Source organism: Apis florea, unplaced genomic scaffold (genome assembly GCF_048593485.1).
Source record: "Apis florea isolate Af1SG1 unplaced genomic scaffold, ASM4859348v1 contig_2839_pilon, whole genome shotgun sequence".
Classification (NCBI taxonomy): domain Eukaryota; kingdom Metazoa; phylum Arthropoda; class Insecta; order Hymenoptera; family Apidae; genus Apis; species Apis florea.
The window spans coordinates 2,054,956-2,072,234 of NW_028256653.1; the positions used below are offsets into that span (position 1 = coordinate 2,054,956).

The 17,279-nt window shown below is 37.3% G+C and overlaps 1 protein-coding gene across 1 annotated transcript in view; it reads right to left on the minus strand.

Moving 5' to 3' along the window:
• Positions 1-17,279, minus strand: part of LOC105735548 (uncharacterized) — a 113,100-nt gene that overhangs the window by 52,091 nt on the left and 43,730 nt on the right. The window contains exon 5 of the mRNA XM_086907327.1: positions 9,179-9,302. Coding sequence (XP_086763453.1) covers positions 9,179-9,302 — 124 coding nt within the window. The remainder of the gene's footprint in view (positions 1-9,178; positions 9,303-17,279) is intronic.

The following is a 17,279-nucleotide window of genomic DNA, read 5'->3' on the forward strand; positions in this document are numbered from 1 at the left end:
ATTCACGATTTTTCACCTACCAAATATATCCATCCATCTATCTACCTATCTTGGCTCGGCTGCCAACGATGCGATTAAACATTCTGTTTAACACGGAGCAGGTGCATCGATAGCCATCTTACTTTTTCATCGTGGGATCACTTTCCAAAACACGCCGATACTTCCCCCGATAAACAGACTCTTTCGCCTCCCCTGATCGTATCGCGCATCTATCTATCTACTTTCCGATACTTATTCCTTCCTTCTTTCGAGCCGAAACGTGGCGGAAGGTTTGAAAAAGGAAACACGATCGAGATCTTGGAAATGTAGAGCAACGAGTGGAGAATCGACAACGTTGCGGCAGAGACGGAGAGGAAAATGTAAAGTATGTATAGGGGCGATGGAAATGAATGAAAAGGAAAAGGAAGAAAGTGGCGATGATGTTGAAGAAACGAGTTAAGAGATTGGTGGTTGCAAGAAAGAGAAGAATATAACAAAAGGCGTGACGAGAAGGATAAAGGAAGAGATGAAAAGTAACGCAAGAAAACAGAAAGGAAGAAACTAGACGATGATGATGCAACGAACAGAAACAAAAAAACGGAAGCGACAAAAATAATCCAAAAAATAGGCAAGAACATAGGGGATTTGCAGTGGAAAGAGGCGGAATAATAAAAAAAAAGAAAAGTGCTACGATCGAGAAAAAAGAAAATAGAGAAGAACGATCGAGCAAAAATAGAGAAGAGAGGAAATTCGGCGGAAAGAAAAAAATAAAGAAGATGAACAGTGCGATGGCGCAGAGGGAGCAAAACAGAACGATAAAAAGGAAAATATAGTGGTTCGAAAACAACCACAAAAAACGATATAGAGGGATATAGAGATTGGAGCAAGGGAATGATAGAAATGGACAGAAATGGAAAGTTAGTGGAATCGAAAAAAAAAAAAAAGAATAGTGGAAGGGAAAAGAAATGGGGGATACAGTCGAGGAGAAGTAAAACGAGAAGTGGTGGAATGTAACAAGCACAAATGGAAGGATGGAGAAGAAAACGAGGCGAGGTAGGTCGATTGTTTCGCGAGAAGATCATCTCTATCCCCGTTACAGGGATCTGTAACGATTCGAGAAGGGTTGAAGGAAGACCGGGTGAATAGCGATTTCGAAAACTGGCCGAGAAATAACCATTCGCCGAGAGGATCCCCGACACTCTCGACTTAAGTCTAGATTGCTTCGATGTGGTCGAGCGTGTATATTGGATTTTCGGATATGCATGCGCTAACGTGGACTTTGACTATCGTAAGAAGGTATAAATGGGGAACAGAGAAACAGAGAGAGAGAGAGAGATATGCAGCTTCTCTTTTAACTTCCAACCACCCGAGATCTTATCGGGCGGGATGGAATCTTCCCTCTGTGTTTATCATAAATTTATGGAAAAAGTGTGGCTTCGTTGTGGATTGGAATGGAAACTTGAAACAAGATGCGGCGTGTTATTATTTTTATTGGAAATTGGATTTTTGGAAATTTTATTTTTCGTATATTATTCTATTGGCAGAATATTTTTTAACTGCACTTTTAAATATGTGTTTAAATATTGTTTTCACATTACTTTCTTTTAGGAGATGGGTTATATTTAATAAATTGATCGAATTTTGTTGTGCCCGGTAATTGAAATAATTAATAGGATGGTTAAATGGTTAAAATCTAATCAATTAGAATAATATATATATATATAGTATGGGAATGAAAATTGGGAGAAAATTTTCAAAGCGTGAATTAATTAATGTCATTTAAAGTTTTATGTAATAGTAGAATAATATTAAATTACGCATAAATAATAATCTTAAATAATTACGGAGATAATTGAACTTTGCATTAAAAAGCATAAATAAAATTATGTTTAAATTTTCACGTTTTACTACACCTCGGATAAAATTAAAATTTATATGTTTAATAATATATATATATGACAATGAAATTTTTTATGCATAAAAAACATACACAGAAATAAATACAAAACGATCCAAGAATAATTGCTTTATATCGTCGAGGTGTTCAAAAATTCATCCAAAATTCGATCCGTTTAAAAAACTGTGATCCAACATTATTCCACTTTATTCGTGTCTATTGTTAAATCCCACTAGAAAACTAGAGACTGTAAAATGCACGTAACAATTTAATCGATAGATTTAGCCTATATTTAGTCCTTAGATTTCATTGTGCTCTTTATGACAGAAAACCGTTGCGGCGTGATAAATTTCACATTAAAGTCCCCGCACGCAAATCTCAACAAACGTTTAATTAAGGTTAATTTGTAAATCCACCTCGTCGAGGATACAGGGAATTTATTTTACTTGTGACAACTAATTAGCTACAAACTACGGCACCCATGTAACCCATTCCGATTTATACAACAGGAAATTATAACCTCTCTATGAAACGATTCCGGCTGGAAGGGAAAAAGTCTTTTAAAATTCATCGCGTAATTAGTCGTTGCATCTCAAAACTTTGTTAAAATACGAGGGATGCACAAAGAGTACACGCGGAATAGGTAAACGAGATGAACAAACGAGCAACTTCCATTTTTATCCCTTCTCATTTTTGTCAAGGATCATATGCAAACATCTTTCGCTTTTACATTTCGCTCTCCTTTCCAGATTACGTTCATCAAATATTTTTCTCGAAACGTTATAACGCGTTGTAACAGTATAATACAAAAATTGAAAAATCTGAAATCTTTTTGTTAAAAAATTATCAAATATTTAAAGCGTATATTCAAAACTATATAACATTTCAAAGTACAAATATCTCGAATCACCCGCGATTCTCAATCTCCGTTCGAATACCAAAAATTATCTCAACGCGCAAACCCCTCCTCCATCGTTTTACCAACGATCGATAATTTTATCCGATAAGCAAGAAACGAAAATGGAAAAAAGAAGAAAAACACACAACACCGGGATAATTAAATTACGTATTCTCGGTCGTTAAAATTCTTCTCCTCGACGAGCTTAATATTCAAAACGAAGAACGGTCGGTGTTTCAGCGCGCGGCCGAACGCCAGCAAAAGGTACACGAAAGAAGAACGAGGGGCAAAGCGTGCGGCATTCGGCGGAATTCCATTAAACAAGTTGGCGTGGATCGGGAAACAGAAGGAACACGCGATGGAAAAACGAGGAGGGAAAGAAAGAGAAAAAAGAGAGAAGGAGAGGAAAGAGAAAAAGGGAGGGGGGGGGAAAGGAGTGGTGGATGAAACGTCAGCTTTCGTTGCCGGTAGGTTTATTATAAACGGCCTCGTTTTCCTCATTTCGCAACACGGTCAAGTGGAGCATCGCGTGGCGAAAAATAATTTGCGCCTTTGCGTCGAGAAAGCAACCGAATCAACCGAATTCTTCGAGGGAGGAAAAAAAGGGAAGGAAAAAAGGAAAAAAATATATATATATACACAGCGTAAATACGATTGAACGGAAAGTGATTTATATAGAAATAAATCGGGAATAGTAATTTTTTTTCATTTCGAGCTTCGTTCTCGAAATACTCGAGTTACAATGCAGGGAAGTGGTCGACTCTTCTGATGAATTGTATTACACGGATCATCATCGATGGAATGTTATTTTTACGCGCGAAAGATAAATAACAAGCGTGGAATGATATTTTCCTTCAAATTCTTATTCGCGAGAGAATCAAAATCAAATATAGGGTAATCGAGTGTTGGTATAAATTTTTAAATTTCCTCGAAATGCAGTCGAAATGAAAAAAAATTTTTATTCCACGTTACTTATCTTCGTAGTAAAAATAAAATAAATCTTACTACCAATAATCCAGCTCGTATTCGGTCGAGAATTAGCCACGCATTTGACGAATCTCGATTTTCTTCTCACAAGTAAAGCTTGGAAAGAAGATTTATTTTTTTTAGAATTATATAGAATTTCTTCCGTGCCGAATATGATTTGCGAGATCGAAATGAACGAGGAAACGAGGGGATAAACCGTGGTTCGGTTTGATGGTGTTTTGCAAATTTAAAAAAGGGGGGGAGAGGGGGGCGTTGATGAAAAAAGTTTGACCGATCAACGAACCGCGATACAACTTTTTTAACGAGTCATCGAAGTATCCCACTGCCCGCAATATGAATATAATAAAAGTGTTTGGAACGCGCTTAAAACTTTTCGACGCAAAATAATTGAAAATTATTACACGACCGTATCGGACAACCGGAAACAGATTGACTCGGAAAGGTAGATAATTCGATAGATCGTTGAAATTGTTAATTACTTAAATAATATAACAAAGATTAATCTGAAATGATTTACTTTTCCACGTTTCCTTAGGGAAAAATTACGTTTTAATATATTGACTTTTAAGAATTTATCCCTTTCTTATTTACAAAACTTGGGCTGCCATGCAAATAATAAAATTGTTCGATAGAAAAATAAAAAATACAATACATTCGTGGAGAAAAGCTTAGATGCTAAAATGATTCAATTCGCATTATCTATCTAATGAAATATTTGCAAATTTTTAATAAGATCCACTCCTTGTCTTCCGAAATTGTAGAAGAAAAACCCCGCGAGTAAATCTCAACGTGTCGTTAACCCTAATTCAAGGGAGGCAAGGGGATCGATAGTAATGGATCGTTGATGTGCCAGTGACCGGGCAATGTATGAAAGCACGCTACTTCCGGGGGAGAAGAACCGTGTACGAACCACCACCTTCCTTCCTATTCGTCCTCCGAGAATAAAAAAGTTCGATGAAAGCCACCGTACGCTTGCTACATTCTTATGCAAGTAAAAACGTTAGACTTGTTGCTAGGGGGATATATGCCGGTGTAAAAATATCGAAAACAAATAATACACGTTCGAAAGTTGAAAGATGGCCGTAAAGTTACGATTCCACCGCCGCTCGTGCGCATTTATTTCCCGGAAATCTATACCGTTATTACCCTCCACTGCTTACATGTGAACACGGAAGAAAACTTGATAATCACGTTGGATCACCTAACCTAATTCTAACTCACTTCGTAACAGACACAATTTGATAATTTTACAACAGTTTTTATAGGAATAATTTTTTGAAGTTGGAATTATTTTATCGATAAATAAATTAACACGTGTCGTAGAATTTATCAAGTCTTTTTCATCGCTCGAATTCTGTTTTTGATTGTAAAATAATTTTTTTTTTTTTTATATATCCCATGCCAAAGGCATGAGAGAAATAAAAATTTCTCAACCGTATTTATATATACACGTACACAGTTACGATCGATAAGATCGATCGCGATATCCCGTTTAAAAACAAGATTTCGCGTGAGCGATTACTCAGTAACGGATTTGATCGCTTAGTCCAAGGTAGGTCCAAGGCTTTCGAGAAATGGCACAAAAGAGGAAGGGTAGTATCCGTGCAGAAGGATATCTGGCCAATTTCAAAAATTAATTTCCGCCCGACCCCCAACAGAGAACGTCCTCTCCTTAATTATAAGATTCTTCGCAGCACCGTTATACCATCCTCCAGATTCCATAATTGTATCTCGTTCGTACGTCAAAAATTATCTTTAATCATCGTCCGAACGATATTCCACATTTCACCTCGATAAACCATTCTCAAACGATTTACTTACGAAGAGGGGAATAAGAAGGCACGAGCAAGAAAATTTTATTCCTTTTTAATCAGAAATCGCTCTCGCGTCAGCTTATTTAACCTTAAATTTCCGTTCCCCTTTCGAATGAGAAAAAAAAAAATAAATAAATAAGAAATATGAGAAAGAACTTAAAACTCCATATAATTTCAAAAAAAATCACGAGTTACACGTTAAAACGAATTCGTAAAACGAATCGATTGATAGAGGTTGGAAAAATCCAAAGATATCCCCCTCCCCCCCCTGTACAATCGTTATCTGAAATTCGTTATCTTTTATCCGGATCAGTGTGTGACACCATCGAGGCGCCGTCGACTTTTAAAAATTGTTTACGTTTTCCACACACCTCTCTAAAAATACCTGTTATCTGTTGCTCTAAATCAGTCAGTGTTACACGTCGTCCCGCCAGCCCATGGGGAAAACGGGGGATTTACATTTTTTCGCAGTTATTCACCAGCCTTAGCCATAAATAATTCATGCCCCCCGCATCGCGTTGCATATATCCGATCATCGGATCAGATTGACGCTTGTATACACTCGCTCCCCGCCCCATTCATATTGTTCCTCCCTCTTCTGTCACGAAATTCTTCGCAAATCCTTCCAAATGCGTAATATCGATCGGTCTCCAGATTATCGGGGGGAGGAGGAGGAGGAAAAGTTACGAGGAACCGAGATTATTTCCTCCTCGTTAAACCATTAACACGCGGTTACCTTGGTGAAATTTAGCCACGCGTTAGAAATTTCTTCTGGGGAAATCCATCCAAGAAGAGGGCGCCTCGTTTTCGAGAGATCGTTTTCGAATCGGCCACGAGCTATCGAGCCGCCACGGTTTTGATCCGTGGAGGAAGAGGGAAAAAATCGTCTCTCCTTTCCTTCGTTAATTTGTCACGAACGACGTTCCTTCGCGGAACGAGCGTAAGCCACGATCGTTCACCACGAAAATTCACGTTTAAGATACCTTTGGAAGATTTCTTTTTTTTTTTTTTTATTTTCGTCAGAATCGCCTTCCACCGTATTTTAATAATAAAATTCGCGAGAATACTTAAGAATAATCGAAGAAGAGGAGTTGTTGAGTTACGGAGAATTTAGAATTTTTCGAGTTTTCGTTCGTATCCACTTTTGCGTTTGTTTCTGGATACCAATTTTTTCCAGCCTTCCTCGTCGAAGAGAAAATTATTTCTTACGAGCGCGTCTCAGAAATTCCAATTGGAGAAATTAGTGGAGTTTTTTAAATGGTGCGACAGTTAAACGCTAGTTCCGGTAATCCTTCCTTCCCAAGCTTTCGAAAATTTCGACAAACGATCCTCGAGATCCTCGGGGTTGTGTACACCGACCAGTCATCCCTGGCGGACATTAAACGATACATCGAAGGGCGAATGCACGAAGAGGGGGAGGAAGAGGAAGGAAGGAAGGAAGGAAGGAAGGAAGGAAGGCGCCAAGCCAAAGCCTCGACAAGTTTCTAGACGTACTCAATTAAAAGTTGGAGCCACTCGAACTGCGAGGGTGGAACGCGGGATGGAACCGTTCTGTCTTCATTTTTTCTCTCTCTCTCTCTTTCTCTCTCTCAAGTGGATCGACGTCGATCACGGGAGTAAATGGCCACGATCCACTGGCATTTCATTATCGCCTCGATTACACGAGTGCTGCTGGTTACTGCCAGGCAATTTCACTCGACCCCTTAGATTCATTCGCCGCGATGCATCCACGGCTTCAACACCTCTCTCTCTCTCTCTCTCTCTCTCGCTCGTTTTAACGGTAGAACCACTACATCCTATTTCCTTCGTTTAACCTCTATCTACCTCTTACTTCCGCCCGTTTAACGCTACAGTTTGTGTCTCCAACGATTCCAACACGTTCCCTGATCGTCGCGATCATTCGAATACGAATCGATTTCGAGAGAAATTGTGGCACAATTGATGACAGATAAAGGGGCAAAAAGATAGAGACGTTTTTTCCTCTCACTTTTGGCAATCGCTGTACGCTCGACGAACTATCTCGCGCAATAAAGAGCCGATCTACTTGTTTCATTTTTTTTCTTTTTCTCTTTAGAACGTCGCCATTCTTGGTTAACGCGTGAAAAGCATGGCGCATATTGCGCGCACCATGATTCGCAAGATCTTTAAGTTCGTTAAGGGGGTGGGCAAGATCGATAAATGAATAGAAAACGAATATCGTGAACGTGAACGTGAGTTCGGGAACATCGATTTTCAGCATTGGTAGTTATTTTTTTTTTTTTGTTGTTCCCGTTTTTTCGTTCGTTTGCTTGTTTGTTTGTTTTTCGTATCGAATATACAGGGTGGATTTTATTTAACGCGAACACCTCGATTATTTTCATTTCTGTAGGATTCCGTGCTGTTATTATTGATGGATCGATAGATATATTCGTTTCGTTTTATCATGGAACGATTTCGAAGGATCATCGAGTTAAGATCATCTTCAATTTATTTGGTTAATTTTAATCAGGCATCGAGAGATACAAGTTTAAGTAAGTAATCGATACTGGAGATTGTAATTTTGAACAATTGGAAGAAAGTAATTAACGATCTCCACCCTGTATAAATATTTTTATAACAAGTAAAAAATGTAAAAGATTCGCGTAAATTGTATCCTTGATCTCTCTGGATTCACGTTCTCGAAGCAGAACGAATTATACGCGGCCCGTTAAATGAACGGAATATTTTTAATCATCGGCCGTAATCGTAAAAACGCCTCGTGGTCTTTTTTAATCCACAGCAAAAATGTCGACTAATAAAACAATTCAGCCGGGGATGGCAATGATTATAAAATGACGATAAAAAATTTTTTTCATTCCGAGAGGCCGATTCCCGACGTTATTTCCAACGATTCAATCCCCGACGATAAAATAACGAAAAAATTGCATTAACGATTATTCTCCCTCCGCTTTGAATTGTAAAACGATGCCACGACGGTGGCAACTTCAAATTTACAAACAAACAACATTTGATTATTTCGAGTCGATTGAACTCTTCTCTCTCTCTCTCTCTCTCTCTCTCTCTCTCTCTTTCTTTCTTTCTTTCTCTCTTTCTCTCCCACTCTCTTTCTTCCTTTCTCGTGGAAATCTTAAAACAGATTGGAATAATAGAGATTGGAAGAAAGACAGAATCGATTTATCGGGGAAAACAGAATGAACCGTTAAGGATTTCCAATGCTACGTCTTTAATGGTTATTAAACGTTGATCGAAAACTACGGCCTATTTGCAATTCGAAGAGGATACACCCGAGAAAATATTTTCCATTTCAAAGATACAAAGTGTCCGTTCTTTCTTCCTTTTTTTTTTTTTTTTTTCATTTAATTCATTCCATTTTTATATATGCAATAAATATATATATACACACACAATATATATATATTCGCTGTTCCAATTATATTTTAACAATCGGTCCCATTATCATTCCATTTTTCTATTCATTTATCTGTAATGTGGGTACATATATATATATACATACATATACACATACATATATATATATATACGCCCGCGGACACTTACATTCGACAGACATGCTTCCACCACTGTTCTACACCGAATAGAATGAAAAATTTTCTGCTGACTTACCGAACGGAAGCTCCAAACGGCAGTCTATGAGAAGCGAGTGGCCAGTTGGTTTTTTCGTGCCGATGATCTCGGCACCTCTCATCTCGAGCTCCAAGTCGAGGCTGACCCATTGTCCGGAACCCTCCTGAAGGAAAAGAAAATCGCGATAACGAAGGTTAGCGAGAGATTCCATCGTAATCGAATAGATGCAAAAGAGATCGTGAGCGAGCGTGAAGCCGAGTGGAATTCAATTTCCACGTATCTATGTTCTCTTCGTAGAATATATAGAAAGCTCTTGATTCTATGCACGCGTGTACAGCGAGCGATTTAAAATCATTATTAATCGTTGTAATTATAAAAACTCGTGACGATGCTTTATCAATATCAGACGTGTTTACATAAATGATAAAAATAAAATGTATTCTGTTTACAAACTTTCTTTTCAATCATTACCCATCATCGATGCAATTTTCTAATTCAATTAATCCAATCACTTGATAATGATGATACACCCTCGTACAATTACGCCTCCCCCCCTCCACGCTTCACGCGTCGGATTTAATTTTGCATCGACCTTTCATCGCGCATATACCTCATAGTTAGTTCCATCACGTGCCTCTCCACCGATACAATTCTTTCGCCCCCTCCCACCTTTGGACCAGCGCGAATCCAAACCCGTTTCAACCCCCCTCCCCCCAACGCCCGAAAACCATTTAACGCGGATTCAATGCGACACATGCACGGTATAATAAACAAACGATCGTTAATACAGGGAGGTGTTTCGAAGCGCGCTAAATTCCCCCTAATGCACCCATCTAAATTCTAACGCAGGTCGAGTCGCGGGTGAATCGGGTCGGAGGCGCGAATATCAATCGATGGAACCCTCTGTGCATCTCTCTTTCACTCTAGATGGAGACACTTTTTTAAATAAGGTTACGAATAGGGATTAACGAGTGTCCAAGGAATCGAAAATATTTAATTCGTGAAACGGATCTTAAACCGCGGTTCGAACGCAATTGTATTACAGGATCACGAGAGCGGTGAGTGATATAAGCAACCGTGGTTATTTCCATTCTTTCCTACGAAGTATACGTACTTACTACTAAATGTGTACACGTAGTATACATTTACACGCGCGTAGTATATGCAGAAGCGTGTACGTGTATGTGGAGGTTATAGTATATATGTAGAGGCAGGATTAATATGGGCGGGTGGAAGTAGCGGCGCGGATTAGTAATGGGCATGTAGAGCGGGTAAAGGCACATAACACGTGTACATAAATTCTGGAAAGGTCTCTCTCTCCGCCGTTTCCTACTCTCTCAGAAATGAGCTGCAAAGCACGGCTATCAAAGTGCACGCGCGGCTGTTTGCAAATGGCATGCCGTAATTAAAGCAATTCTCTTTTATCCGCAGCTGCCGCCGGCTGCGACTTGCGAACGAACACAGGGTGTATCGTATTTCTTCGAGGGATGTTGGCTCGCGTTCGCCTTTTCGCGTCTTACGATTACGTGACGATGACCTTCTCTTCTCTTTTTCCCTCCTTTTCACCGAGATTTTCCATCTCTCATCGAGAAAAATGCGAGAAACGATCGAGGCGCGATGCAAGAGATTCGAATTTGCCGCCACGCGATCGTTCGAAATTCCCGCCTTTCGAAAAAATGGAAGGCGCGTGGAAAGGCGGGAATTTTAAACGATTACCGCTCTCGACTCGATCGAATTCGATTAATTTTTGTTATTTTGACTAATAAATTAATTCAGGGGGAAATACATTGATTCTAAAGTGTCTAAAGTAAGTGAGAATTTTAAATATTGACGAAAATTTTAATAAAAATACGATACGATTTTTGAAACTTTTGATCAAATATGATTTGATCTCGTTCATAATTTTTGCAGATCGTTACGAGTCAATCGTGAAAACTTCACGCGATTATTATAAATCATTTTATTCGTCGAGCCACGTTAATACTGGAAGAAGAAAAAGAAGCGACGACTTCATCGAGACAAGTTTAAGTCGTATCTGCGCGTTTCCACCAATATCAATTTCACCATATAAACGCAAGTTTCAATGAAACTTCCATGCGAATGTTCCACGCGCAGTTTGCAACCGAGGAATCGCAACATCGGCGGTGCATTGATACATTTACGATTCACAACGTTGAACGGAGGTTCACGATACATTCCGCGGGCAAGATAAGGGAATTTTCGTAAAATTTACGCTTCCAACTTAGCGATATTGGTGGAAATGTAACGGTGGCGAGGGAAATGCAAATCGAGGCCAATTGGCTCGTGTCGCGATAATAATACCGAATTTCCCGTTCAACGGGATTTCCCTTTTATCGAACAATCTACTTACACCTTTTCCATCTATTCTATAACTTCAACGTCCATTTTTTAAACGCGATATCCTCGTGAAATTGTAACGATCGAATAGCTTCTTCGAAGTTATAGTTCCATGTGTAGAAATAAGCGAAGAAAATAAATGATAATTGTTCAAATACAGAAACAAAGGAATGTTAAATTTCTGGAAAGTTGAATTTTTCTGTTTCTTGTTTATCTCGATATATTGATATTTCGTTATAGTTCATATTGAAACAGTGAAACGAATCTCCACTCTCTTATCATTCCTTTCCTTACTCGTAAATTAAAAAAAAAAAAAGCATAAAAATAATAAATAAAATACGAATTTTTGCATAAACCGCAGTCTAATCGTATCTGAAAATTCGTATCTCTAACCCGTCTAAAAAAAAGAAGGAAAGAAAGAAAGTACAAGCAAACAATTGCTCGTAAAAAAGGCAAATTTACGAAAGTGCATAACGTTTCTCACGTGGCACGATTTTATTAATAAATTAGCTCGACTCGACGAGGAGGTGATACGAGGCACGCGAATACTTGTGAAAAATCTAAAATAAAAATCAGGCTTAAAATCGGGAGGGTATCCTTTATTTTTATTAATATCGCCATTATCCGGCACGCCAACGGTGTTAACGTTAACGAATCATTAAAAAAAAGTGACCGCAATCGTTATCAAATCGAGCTTGATTGTTATGCGTGATTACAGGACCGTAAAAAATTCGATAGATTGGCCAGAGGCAGAGACGACGACGACGACGACGATGACGACGAATGCCGTGTAAAATCTCCATATATATATATATATATTTGATCGTTTAAAAAAAAAGGAAGAAAAGAGGAAAGAGAGAGAGAGAGAGAGAGAGAGAGAGAGAGAGAGAAAAAGCGCAACCTCAAACTCCGGATTTGCGGCTTAAACGCTTGGTGATGGCTGAACGATCGAATCAATCACGCTCGAGCGGGACCTTTGTTCTCGTTAATTTGGATTTTTACGTCCAGAACCGATCCTTTTCGACAACCTATTCGTATATTTAAAGGTCATCCCCTGGCCCATCCACTTAAACGCAGGCATGCAGGAAATCCGACGTAGGAATTCGTTAAAAATTTGTCCCGCGGCAATTAAGTTTCCGGTTTAAACCGGCCAATTGGGGAGAGACGTATGCTGATGAATTTTTCCCGAAAACGGAACGAATGGGGGAAACAGCGCGTGTGATTCGTGTTTCCGGTGGAAAATTTTTACCTGCCACTCGACAACGGATCTTTGCGAGTGTATATAGGGAAAAAAAGAAGAAGAAAAAGAAGAAAGTGGCAAAAGTGGAAAAACTTTAATGGAGGAAAAAGATTTTCTCTTTTTTTTCCCCCTCCCCCCTTCTTCCGACGTAAGATTTTTTTCTCTCTCTCTCTCTCTCTTTTTCTCTCCGTGTATAATAGTGTATTCTCTCTCTTTTCCTCCTTTTTTCCTCGTTCTATAATATGAAAGAGGAGGAATCTATGCAGCTACTTTCAAGGATTAAAATATATTTCTATGTCTATAAAAGTTGGGGAGATAATAAAATATCGTCTGGATTTTATACGCTTTATGCTTATCTCGTTGGAAAATTTTAAAAGAACAGCGCACTCGTACTTTTCTTACACAATTATTCGCGTCTTTATATTTTATTAAATTTTATCTATAGTCAATTTTTCAAAATTGTTAAAAAAAAAAAAAAAAAAAAAGAAAAACTCGCAATTTCTTTTCGCTCGCCACGACCTTTCTCTCCTTTGATTAAAATTTTTTTCGCTGGACGATTGAGAAAATTGCGCGATCAAAGAGTTAATATTTCATAGAACAGCTTAACTTTAGATTTAAGAAGCTAATCTTCGGGGGATTCTTTGTACATTTTTTATGGAAGAACGTTTTAAAAGTTTTATGATTGTATAAATAGGGAAGAGGAGGGGAAGGAAAAACGCCGTGTATTTGCAAATGCTTTCGATTTATACATATATATATATATATATATATATATATATATATTGGTTAAGTGATTGGATAATACTGCATTGCTTTCGTTTTGAGCTGCGAGGAAAAATGGCAATTCTATTGGGATTCGAGGGAAAGCAAGAAACAAATCTATCCGTTTCCATCGAAAACTGGAGCTGTTTGTTGTGTGAGTGGAAAAATTTGATGTAAAATAATAAGAGAACGGAGAGAAATGGACATATTGGCAAACAATGAAATTGTACGAGCGAGGAAGTTAAGAAATACGAATTCACACGCTCACACGTTTCAACGATTGTCGCGAAAATATCTTCATATCTTTTTCTCAGATTTCAAAAAATCAGATTTTTCAAGCAAACGAACAACAGATATACATCGAATGGAATTTCATTTATTATGATACAAAAAAGAAATTACGTTGTGAAAAATGAACGAAATTAACGCGATAGAATTTATTGATTATTGCAAAACTTTTTTTTTATATTTAATACATTTTTATCCGAGAGGTGCACAAGATTTATGATACGAATGAAAATTACCCGATTTAATATAGAAATTATATATTTTGGTGTGTTTATAATAAATTTCAAATGAAAAATTGTTATTCCCGTGAAGAACGAAAACTATGAAAAACGATATTTTCTTATTACGAAAGTGCACATAAATCTATCGATAAACTTATTAACAATACCACGTCGAAGCCATCGATATTATTTCATTATCGAAATTGAGCCACGTCGGATGTGGTTAGTGTTTCGACAGGTAACTACAAATTCCGAGATTTAGAAAAGGGTTCAAACCTCCATCAATTATTAATGCCAATATTCCGAAACTAAGCTAAGAGATTGTTCCAACATCGTGTTATTTAGCATATTTAACGAAACGATCGCAATGTGTATACAAGATGATGAATAAGAAAATTAGGACACGATTTGAAAAATAATTAAAAATTGCGTATATATAAAATATATTTGCAAATGATATTGCCGCGAATAAGAGTAAAGAATACTTTCGTGAATGATAAAAATGATAAAAAAAACCAAATCACGTATATCATAATGTATATTCAAAGTTGGCTAAATGGAAACAATAGTTTGCGTTGTCCGACATCATTCATCGCACGAATCGTAAGATGTGATGCTTTCGACGATACAATGATACAAGTTGAACGTAATACCATCCTAAACTTGCAGAAGCCAATAGTGACAACCATGAGCTCGAGAAACACAATACGGTTTAATCCGTAGTCTCAAATTGTCATATATAATGGAAATCATCTCGAAATTTATGAATTTGGATAATAATTTTCCAATAAAATGAATATAATATAATATAAATACGATAATCTTAGATAAAAATCTTAGAGACAAAGAACGAATTTAAGAACTATGTAATTTCAAAATAATATTGTGGTACGTATATATATAATGTCGGTCGTAACGATCCAAATAATTTCAATAATCTGCTATCTTTACGTTTGCAATCTAATTGCGCTACAAAATTAGTTATTCTGATATCTTTGTAACCTTGGCTCTAACTGTCTGATCCTAACTCTAATGTAACCCAAAGGCCAAGATGATCGTGAAAACGATTCCATTAAACTAAGTGACTTTTAAAACCAAGATCACATGACCACGATAATCTTAAAATAATGTTTGAATTGAAAAGTAGAAAATTAAAATGGTTGAAAAATCGAAATACCTCTAGAAATCAATAGTACCATACTGATTTGATTATAAGCGACCTCTGAGAATTAACGTGACTAATAGCAAAGTGACTTCAAGACAAAACCGTTAAACTAAAACGGTCCAGGAACTAAGTTAACACTGATGTCAAGAAAACTTTATTGATGCAAATTTAACTTCGAAATTGAGTAGAGAGTGAAGCTAATTTTCGTTAAAAAGAAATAATTTTCTATTTGCGAAAATAACAGATGTTATAATGTACTCATTTCATTAGGAAAAATTTATACGCGTCATAATTTGTCAATTTATTTCTACTCGTAAATAATTGTTTCTCTTAAAGGTATTATTCAAACACGACGTGTCACGAATAACATATTTTCTCGAAAGTGTTATAAGTTAGAAAATATAACCGAATGTAATGATTATTCGCATATTATTTTATTTGTAAAGACGATTACCTTATGATTTCACATTCTGTCGCCGATAAGCGCGCCAAATCCAACGTTTTTTCTCGTCACGTTGTTGACGTCAGTAATCGCTTCATCGACACCGGTAATAATCGATATTTCAATTGCGTAGAATCATTTTCCCGCACTTACATCACAAACGTTTCGATATATTCATTGCCAATGCACGACGCAAACTTTAAATCACTTTCTAGAAAACTTTAAAATAACACGCGAATTCCGACACACTTCGCACGCACCGCGTTTAGAATCTCCATCTTGGATACTGGCTACAACCGCTCTATCTATCGGAGAAAGTTGGAACAATCTTACTATTTATATACGCGGCAGATTTAAACGTTCCAACATGAACTTCTCGCGGTACTCGTATTGAACAATTTATCGTATCGTTAAACATTTGTATAAATAATAATATCATATTTTTTTCTCGTGAAAACACGGTTCTAAAATATTATAAATGGCATTCAACGAGATTTAGTATAATTTTGTGATGAAAAATTTATTTTTACGAATACAATTAGTCACGCAAACTGATTTATTCATCGTTAGGTAATAAAAAAAAATTTTACTAATCCACGTATTACACGACTTTACGTACCAGAGTAAGCGGCAGATATCGCATCGTAACGTAATTTCATCAATTATAAATGAGAATTATTCGCGTAATTGGCAAACAAGCGAGGTCACATTATTAATTATTTTTAATTTTCGTTATAATCCATTCTTTCGTGTCAAATTTATTTCATAAACACGATGCGAATAAATTTTCCACTTGGATAAAACAAGTAAAGCAAAAATATAATGGCGAAACAAGATATCGCCATAAAATAATCGTTTTTAATCGAGTTCTTTCCGTGATAACGAGAAAGTAGAAAAAAAAAAAAAAAAAAAGGAAAAAAAAATACCCGGTGCAAATACGAATGCAAAAAGAAGGAAACTCCTCTCTCTGTAGTCTTTAGCCACAGAGAAAAAAGGACAATTCAAAGTTATCGTTATCGCTTGGGAAATTATCTTCGATTGCCAAGTGTTTTTCCTTTTTCCCCGCCGTGTTACACCGTGAAAAAACCGGACGGGAAAAATACAATTACGCGAACGAACGATCGCTTCAAGCCCTCTATTTAAAATCTATTGACCGTCGAAATGGCAGTAAGTCATGTCTGAACGATATAAAGCGAAAACGTACAAGCAGCGGCTATTGATTTTTCTTGCATCCCAACTGACGTAAAATTTAATTTTCTAAATTGGACATGAGACAGACGAGAGGATGAAAACGTCGCCGTTTCGAAAATGAAAAGCGATAGAATCCGCGCACAGTAAGATGGAAGAGGAGAGGGGGGGAGAAAAAGGAGAACTGTCAACAGACGAAGAAACGATCTCCGCTAATCGAGGAACACCATTCTCTCCTCGTACCTAGTTTCGTATCTCGCGATTACGAAACGGCTCCTTACTTAAAAAAAGGGGAGGCTTTTAAAAAAAAAAACCTCCCCATTTATTTCCTTTCTCGCCCCAAGATCCACAATTAATTCGCCGCAAACACAATTACCCGGCTATCTCCTTACAGCTGTTGCAAAAGTGTAACTTCGTTGCCTCGGATGAGAGGAGGCAGCTGATAAAAGTGCAGTTCTCGGGGATTCCAAGTTAAT